This window comes from Danaus plexippus (genome assembly GCF_018135715.1).
Source record: "Danaus plexippus chromosome 16 unlocalized genomic scaffold, MEX_DaPlex mxdp_23, whole genome shotgun sequence".
Lineage (NCBI taxonomy): Eukaryota > Metazoa > Arthropoda > Insecta > Lepidoptera > Nymphalidae > Danaus > Danaus plexippus.
This window is the reverse complement of record NW_026869851.1, coordinates 3,010,777-3,024,926: the sequence shown is the minus strand read 5'-3', so window position 1 is coordinate 3,024,926 and position 14,150 is coordinate 3,010,777. Positions and strand designations below refer to the sequence as shown.

Below are 14,150 nucleotides of genomic sequence, written 5' to 3'. Positions count from 1 at the left end.
ATCTTAATCTTAATACGCTGTAGATAATTTACCGAATACTGCCATGAACTTATGTTACATATATATAGATAAATAATATTATATGTGTGTCTCAAACTGTGTCGGTAATATTTTGGGAAGAACAGTTTCTTGGCTGTGTATTAAATGTTTATAAAACACAATTATAGATACTTATAAGTATTTTACTGAAAAATGTAATTTTTATTAATTTCTTTATGTTATTATTAGACATGTCTGATGTCAATGATAATACGTGTGTGTTCGTCTGTATACAGTGGGAGAATAAAAGAATTTTAGCAAAAAAAGTATTTTATTTATCCTTAATGGCTATAAAATATTTCGAATACAACAAATATATATTTTCAATTGAATTAAAACTTCTGAGACTATAATAACGAAGCGTATACAATGATTCACATTCATTATAATCGATTGAAGATTACGTGACTCGATTAATATGTGTATAAACATGGTTAATTAAATACAACACAGAATTTATAAAATGCTATTATATAAAAAATAATCAAATAATAGAATTTATATGTCACAGTTAAAACAGAATTTAATAAACGTGTCCGTTGTTTAAATATTTTTTTCACATCAGTCTTCCGAAAATAAGACTTCGTCGATTCTTTGGTCTGATTCGTCCATAGGGACATCGTCTAACACTTGACACTTGAACGCGACGGCTAGAATCTGTAACAATATATATATATATTCATACGTATTCATATATATATATATATATATATATGTATAAATATATGAAAACACATTTAATTTGAACCGAACCTTTAAATTCCCGAACGCACCCGAAGTGACGTTAAAGCGATGACATCTGGTTTGCTCACTTTTACGCGGGAAAGTATTTTGTCGACGTGACTTGTGTCTTTGTAAATTGAATTTAACTTATTTAAGGTGGTTTGATTTAAGATAATAATGAGTTTGTTCTAGTTAAAAGTACTAGCTTTATAAGGCAACTTAATTTTTTTTTTAATTTTTTTAAAAACCTAAATTTATATATTCGTACGTATTTATGTATATAAATACATATATGAATACGAGATGCTATCGTGCAAACTATTCATAATTTCGATGGAAATGATCGACTTTATTTTGTTATTTATGAAATGTTTTGTAGTTTAAATGATATCAATACTGTTGTGAGAGACGACGTCCCGTCTGCCCGTGATCACGGTTGCTGCAAAGTAACCGAAACGTCGAGAGTATGTTGCTTAACATAATGAAATAGGCCTAGTACCTAATGCTAAAAATATTACTTTCATGTAGGACGCACTACTCTTCATTTGAACTTCATCTTCGCTTCCAGAACACGAGAGTAAATGAGTGCAATAAGCTAGTAATTTTTTGTTCTCCGAATTTAGTATGTACTAATATGTAAGGACTACGTGTATGTTAAATTTAATAACTTTCTGGTAAAGCTAACGTCCCAATAAAACACAGTCAGTTATCCCAAAGAAACTCTCGGTTAATGATATCATTAAAAGAAAAAAGACATTTAAAAAGATTTAGTAGAAATAATAGTGAGTGTTTAATTTGTTATTTAAAACTTAAGGAAACTATTTGTTTATGTAGGCAGACATTAACTATGAGCGGGATTTTGGAAAGATACTAGCGCCATCTATTATCGATTTGGACAACAATAATCGTTGGATCTTACTTTAGGCGCTGTTCCGGGGTGGGATCTGAGGTTGCTGATGTATCTGTCATAGTATCCCCCTCCGTGACCCACGCGACCACCGTCCTGGGAGAAGGCGACGCCAGGAGCTATGATCAGATCTAATCCTGCAAGAAGTAACATAATATACATATGTACATATAAGTCCAAAGTTATCCATACATACATATCAAAATTTTAACAATTTATACAGCGAAATCGTTCTACTTCTACAAATAACATAAACATATAATAATTTTTGCTTGTAAAAATAACAAATAATTTGGTATGAGAATGCTCGATTGTTACCAAAATACAAAAAAAATGACAAATTAATATGTATGTATATATAGCCGTATGTATAAACGCGAGTAACCTTTCTCCAAGGCGTCTTCTCTGGGCGCGTGTTTCGCGTGTTGTCGTATGCCGTGCCTCGTGGCCGGCATGTCGCGCTCGTCTCCCGTCTCCAGCTTCAACATCTTCATGACGCCGCCGGCGTACTGCGGCACGAACACCTGTCCGCCCTTAGCCTTGACGTGCTCTATGATGGGCGCCGTGTCCACCTCGGTGGGCGTGCTCATGAATACCGAGATCCTATTCGCGGATTTATAAAACGGATGCTTGATTAACTGTGGATAATAAGGTTATTAATATAACAAACACATTGCTTCTTCTTTGTCCATTATATATATATGTATATATATTATTTAGTACCTACTGTCAAAATGCATACGAATCGTTAACGTATTTCTCAAGTAAAATGCGAACAAATTCAATATATTGAAAAGATTCTCGTTTATAAAATTATACATTTTAATAGATAGAAATATTTAATGATTCATAATTTTAATATTACGATGATTTTGGTAACTTTTGAGATAAAACTTCTAATTGATATTCACGTAGAAGTATTTGCGAGTGTCAACACCGTTCCAAGTAAATATTGATCGGATATAATAAAGACCCTTCTCCCGCAGCAGTCACGATAACCTTTGACAGCATCGGCTAATATTGACTTATTTGCTTCTATTAACTAAGAAATTAATCGTTTCAATGACAACGAAATAAATAATTATATTATCTAAAACTTCTGAAATACACAAAGTTCTGATAGTTACAGCAATTTGACTTAACCTTTAAAACCATATTTTTGGAATAATCGAAAATCATCAAAGATTAGACTCTTTTATAGTTAAATGATATTTAGTAGCGGTACGCATGGCACGAATTCGCTTCGACATACTACGTACGAGGCGTTTCCAGTTTTTTATTTGCTAGCATACGTTAATAACGTGCGATATATTAATGAAATACTTCAAACTGTCCGTATGGAGTGATTAACATTCAGAACACTAACACGTACCTTATTAAAAACAATATCCGACTGTCTTTTCTTTTCCTCGTTTGTGAGAGTTGCCAATCTCTTTTCGATCTCCTCTCTGATAGCAGCCTTCGCTGGGTTTGGTACACGACTCATTCTGAACACTTTGCTGGGAATAGAGGAAAAAACGCTACATTTACATACAAAAATTGCTAGTATGTTTAATATTAAATATCAAGAATACACACAATAGTAGGAATACCACAAGTTTGTTTATTGGAATTTATAAAAATGTCTTTGATCCGGATTCTGTATTTACACCAAATCATTACAAGTTTTCTGTTCCCCCGGACACTAACTATTATCGTAACAATGTATATATGGAGCAAACACTAATGACTAAAGCAGTGACCGTCCAAATATTTGTTAGAAGGATTCTTACTGCTCAAACGCTACTTATTCTCGATAACAAAATTTATTGATTGTTATTCAGAAAATCAAAATAAGAAAACCTAAAAGAGTAAAAAAAAAACGTTAATTTAAGTTACTGGCAAGCTAAATAAATATGAAATATATGATTTGAAACTTTTTTTTTTTATTACACATTCAGATACAAGACATCATTATAATATGTTTTATGATTAGCACCGGTTTATTTACAATTAATAGTACACTGAACGCAGTTTAAACATACGGACTACGGACTGTGTTAACATATTTAATAACCCTACGATGCTGATATTCAGATACAAATTACGTTTGTACCAAGTGCTGTATTTAAATAACAAAGTTTAAGGCATTCAATGAGAACATTTTACAATAAATTGTGTACAATATCTTGTGGCTCACCTATAACAATCCCTGATATTCCGTAACAACATCTACACACAGACTAGTTTATGATAATATAATTTTATCAACATGACATGTTTACCCATTTCATTGCTAAACGTATCTGAGTTCAAGGGATCACGTGTAAGTGTACATTTCTTGCAACGCCATCTACAGCAATAAACACATACTTCTTGAAATTGTAGATAACTTACTTTTTCTGTGATTTAAAGACTTAAAACTAGATGTCGCTGGTCAATTAATGTAAGTAAAATTATTGATGATATTAATAACAACATTTATATATATATTAGATAGTAGATATTTTTATATTATTTAAGTTAATTAATATAATTGTCTGTCATCCATTCGGTGTCATTTGCAGTGGAATCAGCCGGATAAGACAGCATAATTTTATTTCATTTTATACTTCTATTTTGTACTACATAAATTATTTATTGTATGAAATCAATATACCCACTTTCTTTTTAATATATTCCATTACATGAAAATCTACGTTCATTTATAAACAAGCGTTAATTAAAATACAGGGACGAAAATCGTGCAATAAAAAGTGCAACACCCCGTCGCGTCGGGGGCCATCTAAAACCGGTTTATTGGCGTTTCAAATGAATATGTTCAGGTAAATAATTTAGATTTCCCAATAAACTCGGTGATCAATCTTACCGAAATATAACCTTAGAAAATTTAAAACCATTTTAAATCTATAGCAAGCTCAGAGCTGTTCATTATCGTCAAAACTATATACAACCATAAATCCCAGCACGATAAGCCGCTTAATAAGTACATTTGAATTTCGAATGCGCTGTTGTCGTTATAAGTTTTACCAGTCCGTTAACCTAATCTGAAACATACAGTAGTCTCAAAAACTAAACCTAAACCAAGATATTATGAACACATTGAATGTAAGAATTTTAAAATCGCTTCAATTCATTATTACCTTATTGATTGTTATAACTTGGTGCGAGTTATATTTAGAGGTTATGTTTTATCGACCCATACATTTAATGGCTTTGCCTTGTATTATAAAGTAATGGTGATAAAATCAATAACACTTCTAACTAATAGGTTTATGATGAGTGATGAATACGAGCTTATTAAAGACTCATAACCTTATCCTAAATTAAGATACTGATAAAAAAATGTTTGCATTTTATCTAATGAGGACGTGATAGTAATGTTTATATAATTCAGGAAAAACCTCCATACTACCTAATATGGTGTCAACCAAATGTAGGGACGTTTTAGGAGTACTGGATGAGATCTTTTAAGCATATACATATGTATAATGCATACAGAATTAGTTTAGCATTTTCTAAAGAGGTATTTGAACGTTTTACGTTTGTTACATCGACCAACATTTTATTTACCAGCGATAAATATTCGCCATAATGTTCTCATCAACATTGCACATACCATGACATACGAAAACCAATAAATGTATATCTCTGTTTGGTATTCGAGTTTAAAATATAAATTCGAACTATGGGTGAACAAAGGCATCGTGGCGTAAGATTAAATGTTCTTCCTGAATTTCGTTGGCGTCGTAAATTGTAGTGTTCTACAGATTTCCGCTCCACCGAGTCCTACCAGGCTGGCAGTGTATCAATAACTTTGGGAACATTAACCATATTAGAAATTTCCTTTCCGTTGCTAAAAGTAAATGTGTGAGATTTAAATTGTTACATAAAACAATGAACAGATAGTATATTTATAGCAAATGTTGCTTGTGATAAGCCATGTTTCCGGTATATTTTGAGATTACAATGCTTTTATCTTAAGTGATAACATACTCCACAATCCATTATTCTCGGCATCATTTATCGGCTTGGAGGCTCTAGACAATTTGTTACAGTCTTATAGTAGGAAATAGTGCTCGCAGCACCAAATACATGTATAATGTAATATATATATGGGTATCAATATTTTTTTTTACTCTATTGTAATTTTTCTGCCACCCTTGACAGATAATATTTGTGACAGGTGATGTTTACTTATTTTGACGTTAGGGAAATAACGTAAAAGTAAGGCAACTAAAATAACAAATGTTGTAATTAATTGCTTACTAATACTTCACTTCCTATGTGAGGTAGGTATTACTATTGAAGTAGTTATTATTTTAAGTGGAATATTTATAAAACGTAAGCAAGGCATGCAATGAAAATGCTGCTGCCTGCAATAGGTCACAACTACTCTGTGCTTAAAGATAGCTTTTTCTTCTACAGTCGTTTGATATCCATTTGTTACAGATCCAAGATAAAAAACTTCAAAACTAAATTACTTACATTGGCTTAGACACCAGGTTGAAACAATTTTCAATATATATTTTTACATTTAAGATCGTCTGTTGAGTTGTTAAGTTTTTTTTTATCATATTTTTATGATAAAACAGTAATAATAAACAGTGTAACTGTAGGTGTCAATTTGTCAGACCAAGTAATTGAATTAGCAACTCGGAAGGCGAGCGATGTGTGTCGCATTTGTCATTTTATGCATAACAGATAAGATGTATATATTTTTAAATGGATGTTTTTATGTAATTACAAATAAGTTTATGACTAAAAATAAATCGATTGCAGATAAACAAATTATGGATAATTTTAATGTTTCGTAAGTCACGAATGAGAAGTAAATTCACATGAAACAATGTATTTTTTATATAATTCAGTAGGTAACTTTTTCTTTTAAACTTGTTGACTATAACTACGAGAATATAATGAAAGCTACAATCTGAAACGATCTTCATTGTCAAGAATTACGGAGGTTAGTAGGTTAGAGCACATGGTGATTGAAATACATTTTCTATTCACATTTTTATTTATCGAAAGAGTTTAGTTTCTATACACTCGAAGAGCGGTATTTAGGATGAATGATTTGTGATCTCAGCCTGTATTGAAACTGACATGTGTATTGTATGTGTACAGTGGACATTATTTAAAAGCTACAACATTTAGGACGGTAATAAATGTATATATTACCACATGAAATTAAGTTTGGCTATTACTTTTGAAGGCCAAGCGTTGACCCAGTTGTGCGTTAAATTGATGCTAAATTTTAATATTTTATACATATATAATAGAGCTGGGTTTGGACGTGGTTAATTTCTTTTGTCATTGTTTGTACTCATAGAGGTGTGGCGACTGGCGAGTCAGTAGTAACTAGTAAGTCGGTACGTTTCTTCGTCTTTGTTAGAGTGTCCAGGGGGCGCTAGTGGCTGCCCTCAGCTGTCGCCCGCGGCCCGACGGCCGACATCGGCACCGCAGTACAACGCGATCGTTTTCAACGTTCGTACGTAAATCCACGTTCGTTATAACCAAAACTTTCTTACGTCAATTCAATGGATATAACCTAATACGCCGCGAGTGTTAAACTGTACGATGTAGTGTGATTATTATTGTAAAATAATATGTTGTTTTAAACGAGTATCGTGTGTTCAATTATGTAAATAGTGTAGTGTGAAGCTATGAGTATTCAAAAGTGCCTTCTGGATAACTCCAGTAGGATGATCAAAGCTATGTCAACTGCGAAATCATCGAACAATGAAGTCAAAACGGTTAGTTTGTGTTAATGTTAAATATATAAACATGCAGTTGTTTCGCTCAGTTCAGTTAACTCGGAGGTTATCTTTGACATTTAAGGTTAATGTTAAGTTGGTTATTTTGCTCGTTCATTTTGTTTTCCATTATTTATATACATTGGCATTTATTTATATAAGCATTTAAAAGTTAATAAATATTTTTTTTATTATTCAACTTTTCAGTTTCCGTCTCTAACTTGTTTTGAGTTTGATATGTAAAGAACATAAAATAAATTTCAATATTTTACCTAATGATATTTTAAATAAAGTTCAAATTCGAAAGATTTTCGTACATCCAAACATTGTGTTCATTATTGACATTCATATAGAGATATTAGTTTAAAATGTTTATTTTTCACAGCGAATATTGAAACTTTGATTTTAATTTGTAAACAACATGTGAACTCAAATCACAATAATTTAACACGTGTTAGTGAATTCGGCTGTTATTAACAGGTTTATGTTAAGTGTTATAATTTAATAAGAATTCAGATCAAAGGAAGTTTTGCTCCGATGGTTATACCGACAATAAAGCCTAATTTAAAACAAAGGCGTAACAGCTAGCCCGCAGACAATGCCTTCGATTGAACCGCTGGCGTGTTTAAAAAATATGAACATGCCGTATAATTTGAATTAGAAACAGTTTTATAATATATAAAATAAAAAAAAAACCTTACATTTCACGAACGAAAACCTACTAACATGGAAGGTAATATGACTAATTTAAAATCGTGTAAAACAGTACATAGCTGTAGATTTACATTCACAAATCTTTGGGGATTGGGAGGGACGTGAGAAAATATAGCAAAATTGTCACTTACCTTTAAGTGGAAATATTTAAGTGGAAATAAACTAATTAACTTACAATTATCCTGTTTCTACTCCGAGTATAATCCAACTAAATCCGACTAAACTCTATTCTTATCGTTGTATCTTTACAGCACGATCATACAAATACAAATATAGCCCGATTAACATCATGAGAATATTATAATGAATCTTTAATAGAACGATTAATAATTGATGTCATACTCCTGAAGCGGCTGTTTCTATATACCTTTCATACTCCATTATTATTATTATTTTTTTAATGGAATGCCAGTATTAGACTTCCATGTAACCTCTTTAGTGTAAATATTTAATCGTACGTTTTTTTTTAGTTATATTCGATTTGAAGCGTCACTTTAATGTAACTTATTGACATTAGTTTCCGAAATGTCATGTGTCATTCCAATACGTCATGGCCTGCTGATTTGTGTAATTGATTTCATATCACGTGGAGCAGTTTGCACTGGCAAGGTCATACCATTATCTCACGGTGTTACAGCAGCCTTGAGATAATTGTGAATTTATATTCTAAAACTATAGAAAATTTATATTATTTTCATATATATTTTTTTATTTGGATTACGTAATTTGTGTTGAAGGTGTAATTAATTCTAGTTTTAAACATTACCGTTAAGTCGGTCCGACCCTTATCATTAATTATGCAACTGGCTACCTTCGTTCTGGGTCCGTACTCTGTAGGATATTACAACAGATATGTTTTAATATGATACAGTAACAAGTGCAGTATGTACTGCGCATTGCGGAAGACTGTAGATAGAGCTAGCACAAGATCGCTAAATCGCTTGAACTATCAACATTCACGTTTCATATCGATACTCTTTGGTTATTTTTACAACACTGTAGTTAAAGTGTTATGTAATGATAGAAATATTTGATAATGAATTTAATATTATAGAAGTAGAGAGTACTGAATGTTACGAATCAACATTAATTTTATATATTTTATTAATGATTTTCTTAAAGCCCTATACATTATAGTATCCTCAAATGTCATGATGTAAAGACAACTTTATTAGAGATGAATAAATTTCTAATATTTTCGTTCCCGTCTGTCGTGTCTAGCTCCCTTAATTTGTTGATATACTGAAAAGAATATCCTGTTATTTCGTACACTCGTTAGCAGTTGCGTGTAGTAAAATAATTATATAGCAAGAATTAATTTTTAAACACACTAGTATGAAACATATAATAAATTTCCAATAAATTAACAACTAATGAATGTTCGTTTTATCGTCTCATTATAAGCTTTCACGTAATGTCAAAACTGAGGTTCAATTTTAATTATTAATACCTTTTCCTTTTTAATATTATTCGGATTACTATAAATAGCATGACACTGATGCAATTAGTGCAGAATTCGTTTGGAAATTGGTCGAATACTTTATGACCTTTAATTATTTATGCAGATCTGACAGGTAGATTTTTGCCATAATACAAATATGTAGGGACGTTGTTGCATATACTCGTGGGTGGCGGAAGTTCTGAAAACAGCCAATATTATTAATATAAAATAGCACTAAAAGGTCATTCCTTCAGATCCAATCAGTAACGACCTGATCAGAAAACCGCTGTCACTGACGAGCGAACTTTGAAACATTATTTGTAAGTGAATTACCAAAATGGAGGTTTATGTTTTCCGACATGATTGTAAAAAAAAATATTTTATTAAGGTTTTTTTTTGTCTATGAATTTTAAGTTTCTAACTTAACGGATGATCTTATCTCTGTTCTTGAATACACAACAGATAATATTAACTCATATTAATCGTATAGCTATATCGTGAATAAACTATTTCTTATTTAATATTATTTCGTTTCTTTAAATATTAACTATTACCTTAAAATATACGTCCTTACAAATTCCATTTACCAATTAATTAAAATTTATTTCTTGACATTTTATATACATGTATATGTATAGAAAAGATGGAAGCAAACTAAAATATATAAATATATAAAAACATATAGAATTAATGCAAATTATAAAAATGAATTATGTTGAAAATTGCTCTGACCCGAATCTGGTGAGCGAATTTCATAGTGACATGAGAGTGGCGTGCGTTGCGTGATAGAAAATACTAGAGCGGCCATTACTATAATAAATTATGCGATAATGTAAAAAAAAATAATGCCATGGTGGTGAAAATGACGGTTCCTGTACAACGATCCTGGCAATCTATCCCCGGTCGATCAGGTTTTACTATCATGAACACTCAAACTTATCTGACGGCGTATCCTTAGTATAGGCTTGCGCATCATTAAAATAACGATAAAATTTATGCAAAAAATACAAAATTTATGGTACTGACTAATGTCAGTTCCATAAATTATCCAACATGTTAGTATCAATGAAGATATTTGAATAAAATACTGAAAATTCTCCGTGTTCATTTTGATACAATTTGCGGTAAGCCTCTTTGGTAAGGAAAAACGCTTTAAAAAACATGTCTGTCTGGGTAGAAACTTTAAGATAAGTGACCCTAATTACTATGCTGGATCAACGTCCACACTGCACATAGGAATAGCGCAAAGAGCTCCTCAACGTCTGCAAAAAAGTAACCTTTAAATCAGCTTTGTCCGATTTTAAATATCAAAGAAAATGTGATATGAGAAGCCTTTAATACACTTACATTCACCCTAATACGTATATTCACCCTTATTCGGCCTGTTTTCAAACCAAATAAATACAAGAAAATTTTACTTAATCTATAAAATATTTAAAACTGTATCAAAGGCTAATAACTCGAATTCGTCTTTCTTATCCGACCGTATTTTAGTTTGGAACAATTCAATATTCAAATAATATCTTATTTGCACATATTATACTATTTTATATTAACTATACTTTTTGAACGACTAAGTGATTCATCAATATCCAGGCAAGATTGCGGACCGAGAGGAAAATGTTCAAATAATTCTGGTGTGTTCTATGGATTGAGGTCAAAGTTTAATAATGGAGACAAAAATAGTTTTTGATAATTACGGTTTAAAAATTCAATTTTCTGTACAAACACTGGGAGACTTTCACCCTGAGAATACTTGCTGATAATGTCGGTGTAATTATAAGTTTGAAATCGTCAATCCGCCGTGAGCAAGCGTGGTGATGAATACTCTAACCTTCTCCTTATAAGGAGAGGCCTTTGCTCAGCTATGTTCATCAACAGGCTGACGGTGATGATGATGATAATGAAATTTGGTACGACATGTTTAAAGTAGAAACAAAAATAAATTTTCTTCGCCACATAAGTAACTGTCTTCCGTAGTAATTAGTTCCTTAATATAGGCTTTGTTAGAGACAATAGATTTTTTTTATCATAACTGCACGTAACTTGTTTTATTAAAATCATTTTATTTTCATCGTATGCCTTTTTCTAAACCAATAACTGTCATGGAAATTAAGTGACATGGACGACAAAAATAAATACATTTTTATTTTATGAATAGGTTCATTATTAACTGCAGTTGCGAGCTATTTTCATTTAATGGTTGAAAAATCTAACAGTTTAAATTTATTCAGTAACTTATAATATAACAAATTGTTGTTATGACCATTATTCAAAATGTCTCGACCTCCCAAGCTGTGGATGTTTCGCTATCGGTAAAATTTATAAACATTGAGCGACGCGTGCGCAAGTCACCTGGCGACCGTCGTAGCTATTATTTACTATACAATAAACATCGTTTAAAGCAACGACATTATTATTTCATGTAATTTAATTTGCTGTTCTTAATAGTTATGCTTGTTAACGGCTGTTTTCTTTACGTTTTTGAATCTAGATTTATGGTTTTCAGATTAAAAATTCGCATACTACAAATGGTGATGATTTGTAAAAAACAAAACTCTAACTTACACCTTATTGATATTATTTATTTTGTGTTTATTTTGCAATGACTTCAGAATAAAATTCTTAAAATAAAATGCCTAAAAAATGCCATAAAATGGTTAGTATATGTCTACGTACGAAAATCTGTTCACAAAGGAAGAAATACATACTACAAAAAAATAGTGCGTGGAGTCTTTCCGAGCGGAGGAAGTGAAACTTCGTAATGTGGAAATGAAAATAGGAAAGGGTAGAAATGAATTTTTAGAGAACTGATATTGTTTCTCTAACACAAACTTAATAAACATTGCTTACCATTCACAATTGACCCCCCCATTTACTCTTTTTATTCCCCCTCCCCAGGAGAGTGGAAAGTTTAACGCAACCTTGTTGGAAGTTTACAAGCATTAGAAGTTTCACTTCTGAAATACAAATTTTTGAAGCCGCTATCTAAAACTTATATTTAAATATTTAGGTATATAAATATAAAACATTTAATTAGGCTAGTTAGTTTCCCATCAGCCCTGTATTACAAGACCGGAAATAGAGAGAATTGCCAATTAATATCAAATACAATACGAAGCTGGAATTTGATTGGTTCTCGTCACAGGATTTAGCAAGTTATTGAAATCGACACAATATGATTGGGGGATATTCGACACGTAATTATCTGGTACGATTTGGAAAGTTTTATTCGAAAAGCAGACGGAGTCTGGCACTTTATATAGTCTTGTTTTAGATGCGAATAAAATGATTACATTTGCATACAAACACTATACAGCATTACTTCGAACAAGAAATTTTAATGGGTTATAACGAGCGACGCGCGTTCCGACTTCTGATGCTTGAATCTTACTGTGTGAATGTTTTGCTATTAATTCATATGGAAACTGATAAACATAATGAAATCTAAACTTTATATGAAACTAAAAATTTTTGGGTTACTTATTTACTATGCGTATTTTATTATTTTTAAAAACTACATACTCCCGACGTTTCGGTTACTTTGCAGCAACCGTGATCACGGGCAGACGGGACGTTTTCTCTCACAAAAATATTAATTTCATTAAAACTACAAAACATTTAATAAATAACAACATAAAGGGGATCATTTCTATCGAAATTTTGGATTCCTAGTTTTCAAAATAACATGGGAAAGTCATATTTTAAACAAATAATAATCTAAATGAATAGATTCAGAAGTCTGGGAGAGATCGTAAGCAAAAAGGTTGTACATATTAGTAATTATAAATGTGAAACTTATTTAGGCTGAATGATATGATTGATGGTTTAAAAAAAAAAACTGATGAACAATTCGCTATTAAATTTAATTTCAAGTAGTTTACAAAACACTATCCATTGCACAAGTAATTGCACCGTCACACTTCATACTAATCATCTCAAGTTTCTCGCTAAATATATATTAACTATAAACGCATCTCTTTTTTAATGACAGGGGCTATAAGAAGAAAAGTATAAGAAAGTAGATAAGCCATTCAAGCAGTGCGTGTGTCGCAGAGTATGTTAGCTCTCAAAAATTATTCAAATATTGAATAAGTCTTCACATAACAAATGCCTTAAAGGCTTACTGTATGGTGAAGAAGGTCCGTTAAAATGTAAATAGAAGTAAATTTATTGATAGGTATCTTCTTATCTGTTGATATCTAATCATTCTGAACGCATCCAGAGCGGTGCGCTTGTTAATAAATAAGTCGTAGCCGGTAAACAACGAATAACAAGACCAGCTGACAGCTACTTTCATCTCGTCTGCTCGTGATCACGGTTGCTGCAAAGGAAAAAAACGTCGAGTATGTAGTCATTAAATGATAAAAATCCGTGTAGCATTCGAAAAACTCAATTTAATATAAATATCCTTATATTGTGTGAATTATAAATGACACCATTTTAATTTAATAAATGTTTATATATATATATATAGGAGGTAAGGTCAGCAATAGGTCTACATTTATCTGGTATCTTAGTTGTCTGTATTTTGGCATATTATTTGTGATTATAGTAGTTACAAGTTAAGTTTGCTATTATTTATATCAAA

General features: G+C 31.4%; 2 protein-coding genes across 7 annotated transcripts in view; one reads left to right on the top strand and one right to left on the bottom strand.

Moving 5' to 3' along the window:
* Positions 1–291: 291 nt before the first annotated feature.
* LOC116771732 (5-formyltetrahydrofolate cyclo-ligase) lies at positions 292–3,964 on the bottom strand. Its single transcript, XM_032663671.2, has 5 exons — positions 3,849–3,964; positions 3,042–3,168; positions 2,055–2,307; positions 1,682–1,806; positions 292–696 (listed from the first exon to the last, which is right to left on the bottom strand). Exons 1-5 carry the CDS (start codon positions 3,878–3,880, stop codon positions 601–603), a joined length of 633 nt encoding a protein of 210 aa, XP_032519562.2. The 5' UTR covers positions 3,881–3,964; the 3' UTR covers positions 292–600.
* Positions 3,965–7,104: 3,140 nt separating this feature from the next.
* LOC116771730 (transient receptor potential cation channel trpm) overlaps positions 7,105–14,150 on the top strand; it is a 133,883-nt gene continuing 126,837 nt past the window's right edge. For all 6 annotated transcript variants that reach the window (XM_061528219.1, XM_061528218.1, XM_061528215.1 and 3 more), the window contains exon 1: positions 7,105–7,404. In XM_061528219.1, the coding sequence (XP_061384203.1) occupies positions 7,315–7,404 (90 nt within the window). In that variant the 5' untranslated portion in view covers positions 7,105–7,314. The remainder of the gene's footprint in view (positions 7,405–14,150) is intronic.

Coding starts and splice junctions, on each gene's coding strand:
- LOC116771732 (XM_032663671.2), bottom strand. CDS start 3,880: ATGTTGTTACGGAATATCAGGGATTGTTATAG. Junction 2,308..3,041: donor CGGATATTGTTTTTAATAAG/GTACGTGTTAGT, acceptor TATTATCCACAG/TTAATCAAGCATCCGTTTTA. Junction 697..1,681: donor ACCCCGGAACAGCGCCTAAA/GTAAGATCCAAC, acceptor ATATTGTTACAG/ATTCTAGCCGTCGCGTTCAA.